The sequence below is a fragment of the Pomacea canaliculata genome, linkage group LG10 (genome assembly GCF_003073045.1).
Source record: "Pomacea canaliculata isolate SZHN2017 linkage group LG10, ASM307304v1, whole genome shotgun sequence".
Taxonomy (NCBI): domain Eukaryota; kingdom Metazoa; phylum Mollusca; class Gastropoda; order Architaenioglossa; family Ampullariidae; genus Pomacea; species Pomacea canaliculata.
In genome coordinates, this window is record NC_037599.1 from 2,627,525 (window position 1) to 2,641,094 (window position 13,570).

At 35.7% G+C, this 13,570-nt stretch overlaps 1 protein-coding gene across 8 annotated transcripts in view; it reads left to right on the forward strand.

Moving 5' to 3' along the window:
- Positions 1–13,570, forward strand: part of LOC112573217 (dual specificity protein phosphatase CDC14AB-like) — a 35,689-nt gene that overhangs the window by 3,376 nt on the left and 18,743 nt on the right. For all 8 annotated transcript variants that reach the window (XR_003101186.1, XM_025253375.1, XM_025253374.1 and 5 more), the window contains exons 4-12: positions 801–893; positions 1,162–1,241; positions 3,933–3,999; positions 4,332–4,394; positions 5,385–5,472; positions 6,415–6,645; positions 7,239–7,377; positions 12,337–12,511; positions 12,964–13,079. Coding sequence is in view for 7 of the 8 variants with exons in the window: in XM_025253375.1 (XP_025109160.1) it covers positions 801–893; positions 1,162–1,241; positions 3,933–3,999; positions 4,332–4,394; positions 5,385–5,472; positions 6,415–6,645; positions 7,239–7,377; positions 12,337–12,511; positions 12,964–13,079 (1,052 nt within the window). In the remaining variant the exon portion in view is untranslated. The remainder of the gene's footprint in view (positions 1–800; positions 894–1,161; positions 1,242–3,932; positions 4,000–4,331; positions 4,395–5,384; positions 5,473–6,414; positions 6,646–7,238; positions 7,378–12,336; positions 12,512–12,963; positions 13,080–13,570) is intronic.

Here is a 13,570-nt window from a genome sequence, read left to right on the forward strand (position 1 = left end):
TGTTGGAAATCTTAATGACTTGTTTACTTCCAGCTGTGTTATGTTCATGAGTGATATTTCACAGCCTCTGATATATCAGGTGATAGTCCATTCACAAAGCTGCACGTGTTTTGGTTTTGAGCTGGTGGTTACTGTGTATGTTTTGATGCATTAATTTGTCAGCGAGAAAGATAATGATAGTGGAGATCTAGGTTTGTGCAAAAGTTTTTCAAGTTTGCTAGGAGTTTTTTGTTTGTTTTTGGAGACAAGCAAAGACTAATTTTAAACTGGATGTATTTTACACCTTTGTGCTTAATTTTATGTTATTTAGTTGTGCCTTTGATGTTTTCAGAATTTTTAGGATTTGCCTGTCAGTGAACTAATCTTATAGGTGTCAATTTTTTTCCCATTGAGTCTTTGGCACAGTATGAGTGAAAACACACATGAATGTGTGTGCTTGTGCATGTATACATGCACGTTGGCTTACACCAGAACAAATAGGTTGTCAGTCTGTGTTCTAGATAAGTAAGTTTCCTGAAGCCCTTAAATGGTATGCATTTACTTGTATCTCATTGTGCTAAGTACATGTACCAGAATGGGAATAAGGAAGGAAACTTAAAGTCATTGTCCTTGCGTATGAACTGACATCATTTTTCCATTCTCCATTTATTTAATAACATCAGTTTACATGCTTAACTTCAGCTTAAAGATGAGGAAATGGGGAATTCAGGGTCTTGTAACTTTTAGATAGTTTCAAGTTGCCTTGATCTATTTAAACTTTATAAGAAGAAGGGTAATCATTAATTGGGGTTTTGTTGCAGTCCTTCTCTTTGGCCAAAAAGAGAATTGTCCACTATACAAGTTTTGATGCTAGAAAAAGAGCCAATGCTGCATTTTTGATAGCCTCATATGCTGTGAGTAATGTTTTACTTATGTAATCACAAGAGGTTGGAAAATGTTAGTGATATGGTGTCTTGAATGCTGTCACAAGTACCATCAGCTTAGTTTCTCTAGTTTGATTTGTAAAAACTAAAATTGGGTTTTTTAGATTTTTTTTGCCATAACTTCATCCACTTTTGAGAAATTGGATAAGAGTCAGTCTTTGGTTGTTTACTAATATAAAGGTGTAACAGCTGAAAAAACGTCAACAGTGGTTTTATACCCTTATAAATTTTCTTTTAGATAATCTACTTAAAAAAGACACCAGAGGAAGCCTACAAACCTCTTGTTGCGGGGTCCAACCCACCTTTTCTACCTTTCAGGTAAGACAAGCTTGACATGAAAGTCAGGATATAAATATTCTCTAGAAGGAAAGCATACATGAATTGGCAGGGCCTGTGGGAGAGTTTTTAATCTAAAACCCCTCAGTGGCATGTCAAGTCCTTAATGTTTTTAAGCTCTTTCTAGTGTTGATCATTTGTTTACATGCTTACAGTCCTTAACATTTTCTGAATTTTGATATCTGAAGCTACTGGTATATCCTATCATCATTATTGATGCCTTCACGAACGTGACTATTTTGGACAGGACTGTTCTTTTCCTTTTTGCTTTGAATGTAAATATTAGATCCAAAGAATAAGAACAGAATGGGGAAGAAGTTGCATTTGGAAAACTTTCCTGGATATCCAAATTGTATAAATGGCATAAATCAAAATCAAGGATTTAAGTTTTTCATTTAAGCAAAAAACAGAAAAGACTTCTTTTTAGCTATTTGTTTTTCAAGGTGCAGCCACGGATGTAAAAGGTTGTGATCTGTGCCTTATTTTATGATCTTAATGATAAACTCAGGTCTGTCAACTGACATTGCCTGATAAAAGAAGCTTTTTTTTATAAGGGTTAATGGTTTTGCTTGCTTTGAAAAAAATTCAAAATTTTATGCTCAGAAATGAGCCACTTTTTGGGTGTCATTCTGTTAATGTATAAAGCAACGCAGTTCACAGGTCAGTTTCATAAATGCTTATCATTTATTATCTAATTGGAACAATGATTTTCATTGAGGTGGTTGAAGAATTTGTGGTGAAGATGTACAAAATAAGTCAGACTTAAACCCAGTAGCAAAGAAAAGAAAAATCACTACCATGTTTCTACTCATTGGAAAACTTGCTTTGGAAAATATAGCTAATCATGCATAAGGTGTAAATACAATTTTTTTTTTTTTTGAGTTTTACTCAAGGGCAAAATTAATAACATAAAAACAAAAAAGATATGTAAGTCTTTGAATTTCATTTTTTAAGCCATGACTTACCTTAAGTTTGACACAGTAGAAAAGTCTTGTTGCCTGCCTTCTGCTTGAAAAAAGCGTAGGTTTTCATATTCTGATGTGTTATGCTACTTAACATCATCTTAGTTTTACCATTGTTTTTTTTTTTTCCATTCCACTGGTTTAAAGTCAAATAACTTAAAATAAATTGAGACAAGTTTTAAACTTTTTTTGTAATATAAGTCATTAGAAGTGGACTGCATTTACTTGTGTGATATATATATATTTTTAATAGTTGGAACTACTACTTTGAAACTCCTGCATGCTAGTCTTCTTAAGAGCTGTGAAGCAGTATAGTCTCCTAACTGCTGCTGCAACCATGAAAAAAAGTGGGACCCTGACACAATTCTTGACCACATTTTAAAACACACGATAGCCAAATAAAGAAGACTCATTGTATGTAGCATTCTTGGCTAGGGCCAAGGCATATGACTTAGCTATGCCTTCCAAATGTAAATTTTGTAAAGTTGCAACTTTTACGTGACCCTTTGACCCTCTGCAAAGTTTTCCTGTCATTGGGCAAGGTCATTACATGTTGATATGTGGCCTCCATGCCAGACTCCTAGCAAAGTTTATTTTTGGAGGGAGAAGGGGAGGAGGTATTCATGTCTACCATATGTGTAGGCAGCTTAGGTCTTGTGCAGTGGTACAGTCCTGGCTGCATTCAAAAGGAAAAAAGGATTGGGGTTGGGGGGGTGAGAAAAGTTGTGGAAAAGTAGGACAGTTGGCCTTCTGCCAGTCTTCCTTCACACTCCTGGCTATTATGAGACGAAAGAGAATTTATCTACCTGTTCAGCACCATGGAGGCATTAGAATGACATTTTTTGTTGACGCCTTTCACTGTTTGTAAAGAGGGAAGGTTGTGGTGGGGGAGGTAGGGAACAATATTACTTAAAAGGAAACCAGGATGAAGTAATGTGGTATCTTCTGCTTATCCATAAGCATTTAAAAAGTAGTATTTTAATTGGCGTAATTGTCTTTTCATGTTACAAAATTATTTGTTTATTCCTTGTTATTCCTTGAGGATTATAGGGCCACAGCAACATCTCGCCAGTGGACCCAGTTTTTGGCAGCCCCCTTATAAAACATTACCTTTAAATAAAAAATAAAGTTTTTGTCTGCTGAGCAAAACTGCATTTAAAAGTAATACAGTAATTTTACAATGTCAGCATAACATGAAATAAGCAACAGTTATAATAAAACCACTGAGCAAAATAAAAAATTTTTGTTTTGTATCTGTTGGAGAAAATTGTATAAGGAGCAAAGGAGACAGCGACATCTTAAAGCGCACAGCAAGAAGATTAAAATCACTGAATAACATGATACAGCCTGGTTCTAAAATCAGTACATGATGGGATTGAGGTCACGTTTCTGATTAGTGCACAATATGCGCCTACTTATGTACATATGCATCTTTATTTGACATGTACCACCATTTATAGTGGTCAGTTGGACAATGGGAGTTTGAATACCAACTAACTGCAGCCTACCAACAAGTCTCACTTGCTAAGACAAAGACATATGGACAGAGGAAGGGGGGAGAAGGAGAGGGGTTGGGAAAGCATAAATTACTTCAATAGGTGATAGCATGGGCTTAGGAGCAATTGAAATAAATGTGATTACATTGCGCAGGTAAATGCTGATACTTGACATTTTTGAGTTTGCATAAGATGTTTGTTTCTGGTTGTTTCAGGGATGCATCATTTGGGCCATGTTCTTACAACCTTACTCTTCTAGACTGTCTACATGGTCTTAGCAAAGTAAAAGAATTATTACTAATGTGGTTATTTAACTTATTATTATGGAAGTTTAAGATGATGTTATGCAGTGTATCTTGTAAAAATCTCTATTTAAAAAAGAGAAAAAAATATTGTTTCATTTGTGTAATGGCGAATAGTTGGTGCTCCTAAGATCCAGTTGTTTATGTTAACATGTATAGCAGATGCTTTAACCAGCCAACTTTATTTGTGTGTTGAAATTAAAATGTGGCAAATAGTAAATACCAAATGTAATCTTGAGGGTGAATCTCTTAGCAATTCATGCATGTGCTTGAAATCCTTTTTATTAAAAATACTCCTCGTTTCTGATACAGGCACTATCAAATGGTTTCTTTAATTTTGAAACATTTGATGTGGATGAGTATGAACATTATGAGGTGAGAAACCTTTACTAAACACATAGCATCAAGCATTTTTTATATGTTTAATGCTGTGCAATATTTGGTAGGAAATGTAGGAAATCATATAGGTGATGCTGTTCTAGTAAAGGACAGTGCTAGTTTACATTTGGTATCAGATAGCAGTGTGATAGTATTTCTTTGCTTGATTTATGTATAGAACATTATGTTGGTTTCTTGGACATTACACTTGTAGAAATGACCATGTGTCAATTCAAAAGACTTGTAGGGAACTGATGTGTTTTGATTCAGTACTCAGTAGGTGCAACCTAACCATTCTGGAGCAACTTTTTAACTTAAAAATTTTGTTTTCAGCTTCCTTTTCAGTCCTTTAATTTTGGTCTTCTTTATAAGTTTGAATAAAAATAAAAAGTAAGATTCTTTATTTGAAAAAAGTTCTAGTTGAAGTTTTTGTTTATTTGTTGATAAGTTATGAATAATCAAGTGAGAAGAAATTGACAAAAGTCTTGAAAAGAAACCAGTAATAAGTGTTGCCTAATGTAAATATGATTGATTGCTATGTTGGGTATTTAAATAATATTTTACATGCATTTGAGTTGGTACAACAAAAATAAAGTTTAATTTAGAAAAAAAAATTCCTTTGGGATGAATACAATAGATATGATGTTAAATGCGCCCAGCCTTTTAGTCTACTTTGTTTACAGTAAGCTTCTATAGCTTCCTGTCTTTTAGGAGATTCATGATTACCTGTTTACTTCCCCTGGTTTCCTGCCCAATATTACTCATTAATGTACAGTTTTGGAGTAATTCTTGGTTCTCAAATTCACATACTGGTATACATAGTTTTAAAAAGCTATCTCTAAATTGCAGAAATTACAAATCTGAAGATAAATTTTTTCCTTTTTTTCTGCATGATTGACATGACTTTTAACTATGGTCACCATTACTGTTGTGTGATGATGACTTGATGTCAGACTTTACATTTGTTTATAACCATTTGCATTTCAGAAAGTAGAAAATGGTGATTTCAACTGGATTGTGCCAGGTAAATTTCTGGCTTTTTGTGGGCCTCATCCTAAATCAAAGATTGAAAATGGTAAGTAAAATTTTAATAAAAATACAATTTTTTAAGAAGCAAATAAGTACCTACTGCACCATATTAGTGAGTTCTGTTCCACTTCCTTACACCACACCATGTGGTAAAAATGGAGAGCTTTTGTTGCTCTGTGGTACAAACTAAGGCAGAAAAACCAGCTGCAGGATAGAGAAAGAACTATGTTAGCAGTGTAAAGAAGAGGACTGACCATTCTATGCAGGACCAGGCAGTCAGCCCTGCCAGCCACTGCATTTGTCCAGTTGTTCCCTCCATTGATTAGTACCACAAGACCAGTATTTTTCATCTGATTCCAGTCAGGGGATGAATGAATGAATTTGTTATTAATCATAGTTGAAAGGGTCACAAGGCAGCAAAAATGAACATCAGTAAGGAGTAATGTCAAGAATTGTTGGATACAATGTCTTTAGTTGTCTGAATAATAAGCAATTTATGTAGCATGTGATCATGCTCATAAAGGAATATGTTCTCAGCATTTGAGACAAAAAGAAGACATGGACAGCATATGATGGAATGGATGGATAAACAACAGTACAGACAGAGATATTATAGATAAAGGAGACACAGACAGGAATGGGTAACAAACGGTGACAACTTAGAGTTAATTACATTAATCTGCCGAGGGAGACAGGCAGTCAGACAAGCCCTTAGATGTCATTGAAGTGAGAGAAATGTTTACCAGATGGACTAGCATTATGTAAACTGTCAGGAGCAATGCTCATGGAACAAATGTGTTTTAAATGCACGTTTGCAGGTTTCGATGTTTGATAGGTGGCAGGAGAAGTTGAGAAAACTTCACCATTCTGCCGCACATAAGCTAAAAAGTTGGTGACCGTATGTTATTGTTTTAGTGACAGGAATAGTTCACATATGGTCATTTTGCTTCATTGATGCTGTATCTAAGACCAGAACTATACTTTGCAGGGTACCCACTGCATGCACCAGAGGCCTACTTTCCGTATTTCCGAAAACATAAGGTGGCAGCCATTGTTCGTCTAAACAAAAAAATTTATGATGCCAGACGTTTCAAGGATGCAGGCTTTGACCATTACGATCTGTTCTTTGTGGATGGGAGTGTCCCCACTGATGTGATTGTCCGTCAATTCTTGGAGCTGGCTGAAAATTCAGATGGTGCTGTTGCTGTTCACTGCAAAGGTGTGTTTTAAGCAGTCTTAACACAAATTCAAGAGGTGACAGATATTGTCAGTAGCTTTGGTGAGAGAACTGCTACATCATTGTTTGAAAGTTTCATCCATTTTTAATCAATGAAGCGGTAGGTTGATAATACAATAACAATATATGACTTAATCCTGGATTTTTTTTGTGTGCCTTTTTGAGAAAAAAAATTATCACTATTTTTTTTAATGAGTTCACTTGTATTCATTTATTTTAACATTTATTTTTGCTATAATAATTTAGTACTGATTTCACAATTGCAATGAAATTTTTCATGCAGTGATTTTTTTTTTTTTTTGCTTTGACAAAATTGCCCCCAAATAATTACATTATTGACTGAGCTAGTTTGTCATGCTTATCTGTGGCAAGTTCAATAATGTAGAAAAGCTCAGAGAAATACAGTGCACAAAAGAGCACTAAATTGTTAGTGCATTCCTGTTTGTCCCCAGATCTTTGTCTCTGTTTACTGCAGTAAGGCTTTAGCTGTGCACTAGGTGCTGGCTTCTATGTCTTCATTTCTGTTTTCTGGTACAGAGAGTAACCATGACATTCGCAGACTTTGCTGTTTTCAGCTGGTCTGGGTCGCACGGGAACACTAATTGGTTGCTACATCATGAAGCACTACAAGTTCACTGCCGCAGAGGCTATTGCCTGGTGTCGTATTTGTCGTCCAGGATCGATCATTGGTCCTCAGCAGAACTTCTTGGAAGAGTAGGAACAGTAGTGTGACACACATCTTCTCATAAGCTAGATGAATGGAATTCTAGCATATATTAATGGGCATGGGTAGTGGAGAAAAGGTTTTGAGAATGCTGAAGCCTAGTCATGTTAGGAAATTATGTTTTAGGGGAATGAAACTATATCTGCTGTGTTAGAGGGTTAGGAAATGGGAGTGTGAGATGCAATTGAATAGAAACTTTCATTTACGTTTTATTGTTTGGGTGTGGAAGCTGTTGCAGATGTGTGTACGTAGACCATAGATATTAGTGTGTAGATAAGGTATTTTGAATTAAAAGCAAAGATGTCATCAGTTCCTCTAAGCTGGAAATTTTAGGATAAGGCCAGCAGTTCTTTGCGTTTAACTAATTTTACTCATTTAAGTTAATCAAATAAATTCAATTTATCATAGACAAGGCATCTTTAAATAGTAATGAATATAAGATTTTATGTTAGCTGTACTCTAGAATTATTACCATTATGTATGACTTGACATATTTTATATAGACAGATTTTTTGTTGTATATAAAATATGTCATTACATGGATTATGTTAAATATTTTGTCAGGGTTCCCAGGTCCTTGCAAGGTCCTTTTAAGTCCTTTTATATTGAATTTTCGCCAAAAGGCCTTTTAAGTCCTTTTATTTGCCATGCGGTCCTTTCAAATTCTCACACAGGTCCTTACATTTTCTCTGTGACCCTTTTAAGTCCTTTTATCGATAAAATATTACAACAAATTTATTTCCGGAGTAGACTTTGGCGCAAAATACCGACGATTTTTCGCTGCATTGCTATTTTAATCACATGACTACCCAGTCTCGCTCGCAGCGGGAACGTCCGTTTCGGCCTTTCGCGAGTTCACTCTCGTCGTGTCGACCACATTTCTTTGTCTGCTTAACAATTTGAAAGATGCCGGGGAAGTGCTCTTTTCAGGAGAAGTGGCTAAAGGAAGACAAGTATAAAGATTGGTTAATAAAAGACTCGAGCAATAAACATTTGGCACGATGTGCTGCCTGCAAAATATCTCTGAATCTTTCATCAATGGGCGAAAGTGTTCTGAAACAGCACATGGTTACCGAAAGACACCAAAGGCAAATAAAAGTATTTCTGAAAGATGCGCGCTTTTGTGTAACTGATTACTTTCGTCATCGAGAACATCCACAGCCCGCTCAAAATCAGACGGCACCGACCAGCTCTGCAAGTGTGTCCAGTAAGTTGACAATTATTTATCTTTAGCGATTCATTTAGTTAACGATGTGGGTACTTAGAAAAACACATTAAATTAAAGCGTGCATAACATTTTGCGGTTTTTTTCCACTCTTTATTAAGCCTATCGTCTAATTTACGGTGAAGCCAATAGCTTAAAGATCAGTAAATAGCAAAGAATTATTTAAATTAAAAAGTTGAGATTTTCATTTTCTCATGATTCGAACTACAAATAGAGTTTTATACAATCACGAATCTTACTACAGCTTTGCTGCAGAAAATTGATCTGAATTTTTGGCATCTGATCAGGAAAGATTAAAAAGAAAGTATAATTAATAATGTATGCTTATTATCCTATTTTACCAGCAAATACATTATTTTTTGGATTTTTAAAATCAAACAATTTAACATTAAAGCTAAATCAGTTAGCTGAAAAATAACTTTCATTTTCAACTATGCTGCCATCTTTATACTTTAACTTAGTTTAGTATTATTTATATTATCATGTCATTAATTATTGCTTTTTGAAACCTGTCTTTTATTCAGACAGAACATAATGTTTACAGACATAATGGTAACTTAAATGTTTTCTTTGAATAGGTTTCGTGATGAGCAATGAACGATTGAAGGCAGAGATCCTGTGGACTCTCAAGATTGTGGAATCACACTACAGTTTCAGATCTGCTGAAAAGTCTGCTGAACTGTTTCGACTTATGTTCCCAGACAGCCAAGTAGCTGCAGAATTTAAGTGCGGTCAAACAAAAGCCAGTTATCTAACTTCATTTGGGCTTGCTCCTCACTTTTCGAAATTGCTTCTGGACTGTGTAAATTCGTCGCCTGAGTATGTTCTTTTGTTTGATGAATCTTCTAACCATAAGACTCAAACTAAACAGCTGGATTTCCATGTTCGTTACTGGAGTGACAATGCTGTAAGGACTCATTACCTGACCTCGGAATTTTGGGTCATTCCGCGGCCATAGACCTTCAACAAAAGTTCAGTAAGGTAATTAGCGAATCAAACTTCAAGCAAGCTAATTTACTTCAAATTTCTATGGATGGACCTTCTGTAAACCTAAACCTTCTTGAGAAAATTAATAACGACATGATTACCAATCACAATGTTGGTTTGTTAAATGTGGGCAGCTGTGGACTCCATGTTATGCACAATGCATTTAGGCGTGGGTGCGAGGCTTCTCAATGGGAGCTTGAGTCATTTCTTACATCTGCTTATATCTTGTTCAGAGACAGCCCAGCCAGAAGAGAAGATTATATAAAAGTAACTGGTTCCACATCTTTTCCAGCCAAGTTCTGTGCTCACCGATGGCTTGAAAACAATTCTGTTGCTGAAAAAGCAATTGTTATGCTTCCATACTTGGAAAAATTTGTCAAAGCTGCAATGGAGAAAAAAATAACATTGCCAAAGAACAAATCTTTTGATATTGTAAAAGCTGGAGTCTTATCTACCCCTTTGCTTTCATGTCGTCTGGCTTTCTTTAGTTTAATTGCCAGTATACTTGAACCGAAAATACCAAGCTGATCAGCCTCTTCTTCCTTTCCTTTGTTTAGACTTACATGAAAAATCTGATGCACAAATTTATCAAGTCAAATGTACTTAATAAATGTGAAACTGCCCTCCAACTTGTGCAGGTTGATATATGCAACAGTTCTAACCATGTCAATCTGAGCATGATCGAACTTGGCTTCAGGGTTGATAGACTACTGGCTGTAGCTAAGAAACAGTCATCAGTAAACGATGGAACTCTCATGGCCTTCAGAGCTGAATGCAGAGATTTTTTGAAAGCAGTTGTTCTAAAATTGCAGGATAAATCTCCACTGAAGTACACCCTAGTGAGAAACATAACTTTCTTAAACCCAAAGACCATGGGGGAAAAAGACAAATCAATACAAAAAATGAAAAAGGTTTTGTTGTATTGCCAAGGTGTGAAAAGGTTTGATGATGTGACTTGTGACAAGGTATTGTCAGAGTTCCGTAATTTTCTTGACAGTTCTGCAGGTGAGTGGTAGTAAGGCTTTTGACCCTATGACACAAAGACTGGATAGTTGGTTTTATGATGCCCTTGCTGGAAAAGCAGAGTTTCAGGTGTTGTGGTCTGTTGTCAGACAGTTACTCCTACTCTCTCATGGTCAAGCTACAGTGGAAAGAGGATTTTCATTCAACAAAGAAACAGTAGCTGACAATCTTAGCCAGACTGCACTAAAAGCACGCAGAGTAATTCTTGATCATATTCACAGTGTGGGAGGGGTGGAAAATGTTGAGATCTCCAAACCACTGATGATATCCGCTTCTAGTGCCTATGGCAGGTATGAACGTTACCTCTCTGAGCAGAAGCAGCAGAAGGAAACAGAAGAAAAGCAGGTCCACAGAAAGAGATTAGGAGATGAGCTGGTAATACTCACAAAAAGGCTAAAGACCACCAGTGCCGAAGAACGACACCTGCTGGAACTGGCTGACAGACATAGTTTCCAGGCTGAAGAGCAAAAAAGTTTTTCACTTATTGAAAGATCTAACAACATGCGTTTGTTAGCCAAAGACAAGAAGAAGGAGATAACAAAGATTCAGTCAGACATTGATAGATTACAGGAAGAAATTAAAAGGTGTTGAATTGTGACATTCAGAATTAATGTTTATTTCAGTTTAAATAAGCCTGCACAATTCTGTACATGTATGCTATGGAACATGTTAAAAAACCAGAACTATTTAGAGGAAATTAGGTTGTGTAAAGAAATTGTATTGTTTAGTATTGGTAAAGCTGTAGGGGTGACAAAGAATTGAATTTCATCAATGAAACTTTTGCTTATAGTAGATGGATTGCTTTGTCATTTTGTAATCTTAATCTTATGTGTATTAGTATATCATGCTGTTTATGTATATGTTTGCATGTGTTACATGTATGTGTAATAAGAATGCTTAAATAATATCTCAAGGTTAAAAATAAATGGGCTGTAATGCTTGACAGTTTCGACTCATTCCATCTTTGGTTTAGCATTAGGATCACACTCTTTTCATTCCTCATCTGATCCTCCAATCCTTGGCATTCCTTGTAGTCACAAGAAAATGTTTGGTCTACACATCTGTACAACACTAGTTGCCCTTCCGTATTCGCAAAAAACGCTCTTTTTTTCAAAAGTTCTTTAGAAACTTACTCTTTCTTGAACTTTGATCTTCTAGTACTACTGTGCATAGCTCTATTTCTATCTCTCTCTTCCCATTAGAGTGTGTGTGCGAGAGAGAGACACGTGAACTGACTTTTGTATTACACCAAAGAATGGCTTTCAGGTTTTGCAATTATTATTACTTAGATTTCTAGAAAACTTGGAACATTAACGATGTATGTTATCAGCGCGCTAAGGACACTTTTTAAGTTATCTAATCTAAATATGGCAGACAGGCATCAAAATTAACTCTTTGATTATTTATTACTAGAAATACATGTATTTGAGAACATAGAGAAGACCACAGATTCATAAATAATACATCTTTCCGACCACACAAGAGAAAAACTTAAGCATTGATGACTGTCACTTAGGTCCTTACGAATGCATGAAAGGTACTTTTAAGGTCCTTTTTTGGCACCATCCCTGATCCCTGGGAACCCTGTTTGTTCATCTTTCAAGTTTTCTAACCTCTATAGATGTTTGTGTTTTTAGAGCAATTTCCCCTAATATTTTGTATTTAAACTCTATGTTTTTGTTTTTATGATGATCTTATGATATATTGGTTACAGGAAACAGGCTTGGCTATGGATGCAAGGGGATTTGTATCGTGCTAAACATAAAGCTGACTTCAAAGAACGCCAACGAGAGCGTCACCATAGTGTGTCTAATCTTCTGTCCAGTGTAGATGATATGCGGATCCATGATGCAATCGAGAATGACAACCGATTTAGCTCTTACGACAATGTGAGCATTTGTATAAGCATTCATTTGTAGAACTTTGACAATTGTCTTAGCTCCCAACCCATCTCAGCTATCGCAGAAGTGTTTTTTGAGTGAGTGGCTTTGCTGTGACAAACAGAGAGATGTCTTATGATTTGCTTCCCTAGAAATTATGCTGCACATTATTTTTTCTATTCAGTCTTATTAGACATATCCTGCAAGAAAAATAAAATAAAAAAAATGTTTGCTTAGAATTCCCTTATAATGAATGCTTCCATAGCAATACAGTGACATTTAACAGCAAAGGTTGTTTTAAAGTTGGGGATAAAAATGAGATTCATTATATGCAGGGCAACCAGACAGGAAGGGGAGCTGTTTTTAAGTTTTGAAAGGTGTTCTGAATTAGTGTGGTTATATAATTTGCATTGACGTGATGCCTACCTGTACATTGAGGTGTACCTGTGATCCTGTTGCAGATCTATGACCCTCCCATCACACGTAGCTCAGATGTGGAAACTCAGGGTGACAAACTCAACCAGCTCAAGCTGCTGCGGAAGCACCCTCGCTCAGCAACTACAGGCACGGTCTCTGTGTAAGTAGACAGTTATCAAACAGGCAAATCAAACTTTTGGTTGGCTGTTGTGTGTTCATGGATTGGACAAGCTTTAATTGAAAGTGAACAAGTTAACAAATTTGATTTGTTACAAACTTCATTAATTGCTGGTGGGATGCAAACCAATGTAAACATAAAAGATAAAGAGACAAAGCATAACTGATTTTTTTAACTTATTTATTTTTTTGCTGCATAACAATGATGAATGTGCCAATGTATCTATTGTTTGTTTTTTGTTGTGGCACGCCGCATGTATCTTTACTGATATCTCTTTGGCACAACATGGTGTTCAGTGAATTTTATTTCTAGCACTTTTAAGTCCTAGAATGCTAAGTATTTGTAATAATAAATTTACTAAATGAATCTATTTGAATCGTTGTCTTTCCTACAAATGTATGGCGGCTATCATATTAGTAAACTCATTTTATGATCAGTAACTCCCTTTTTATTTTGTTTAAATTTTGCATGTC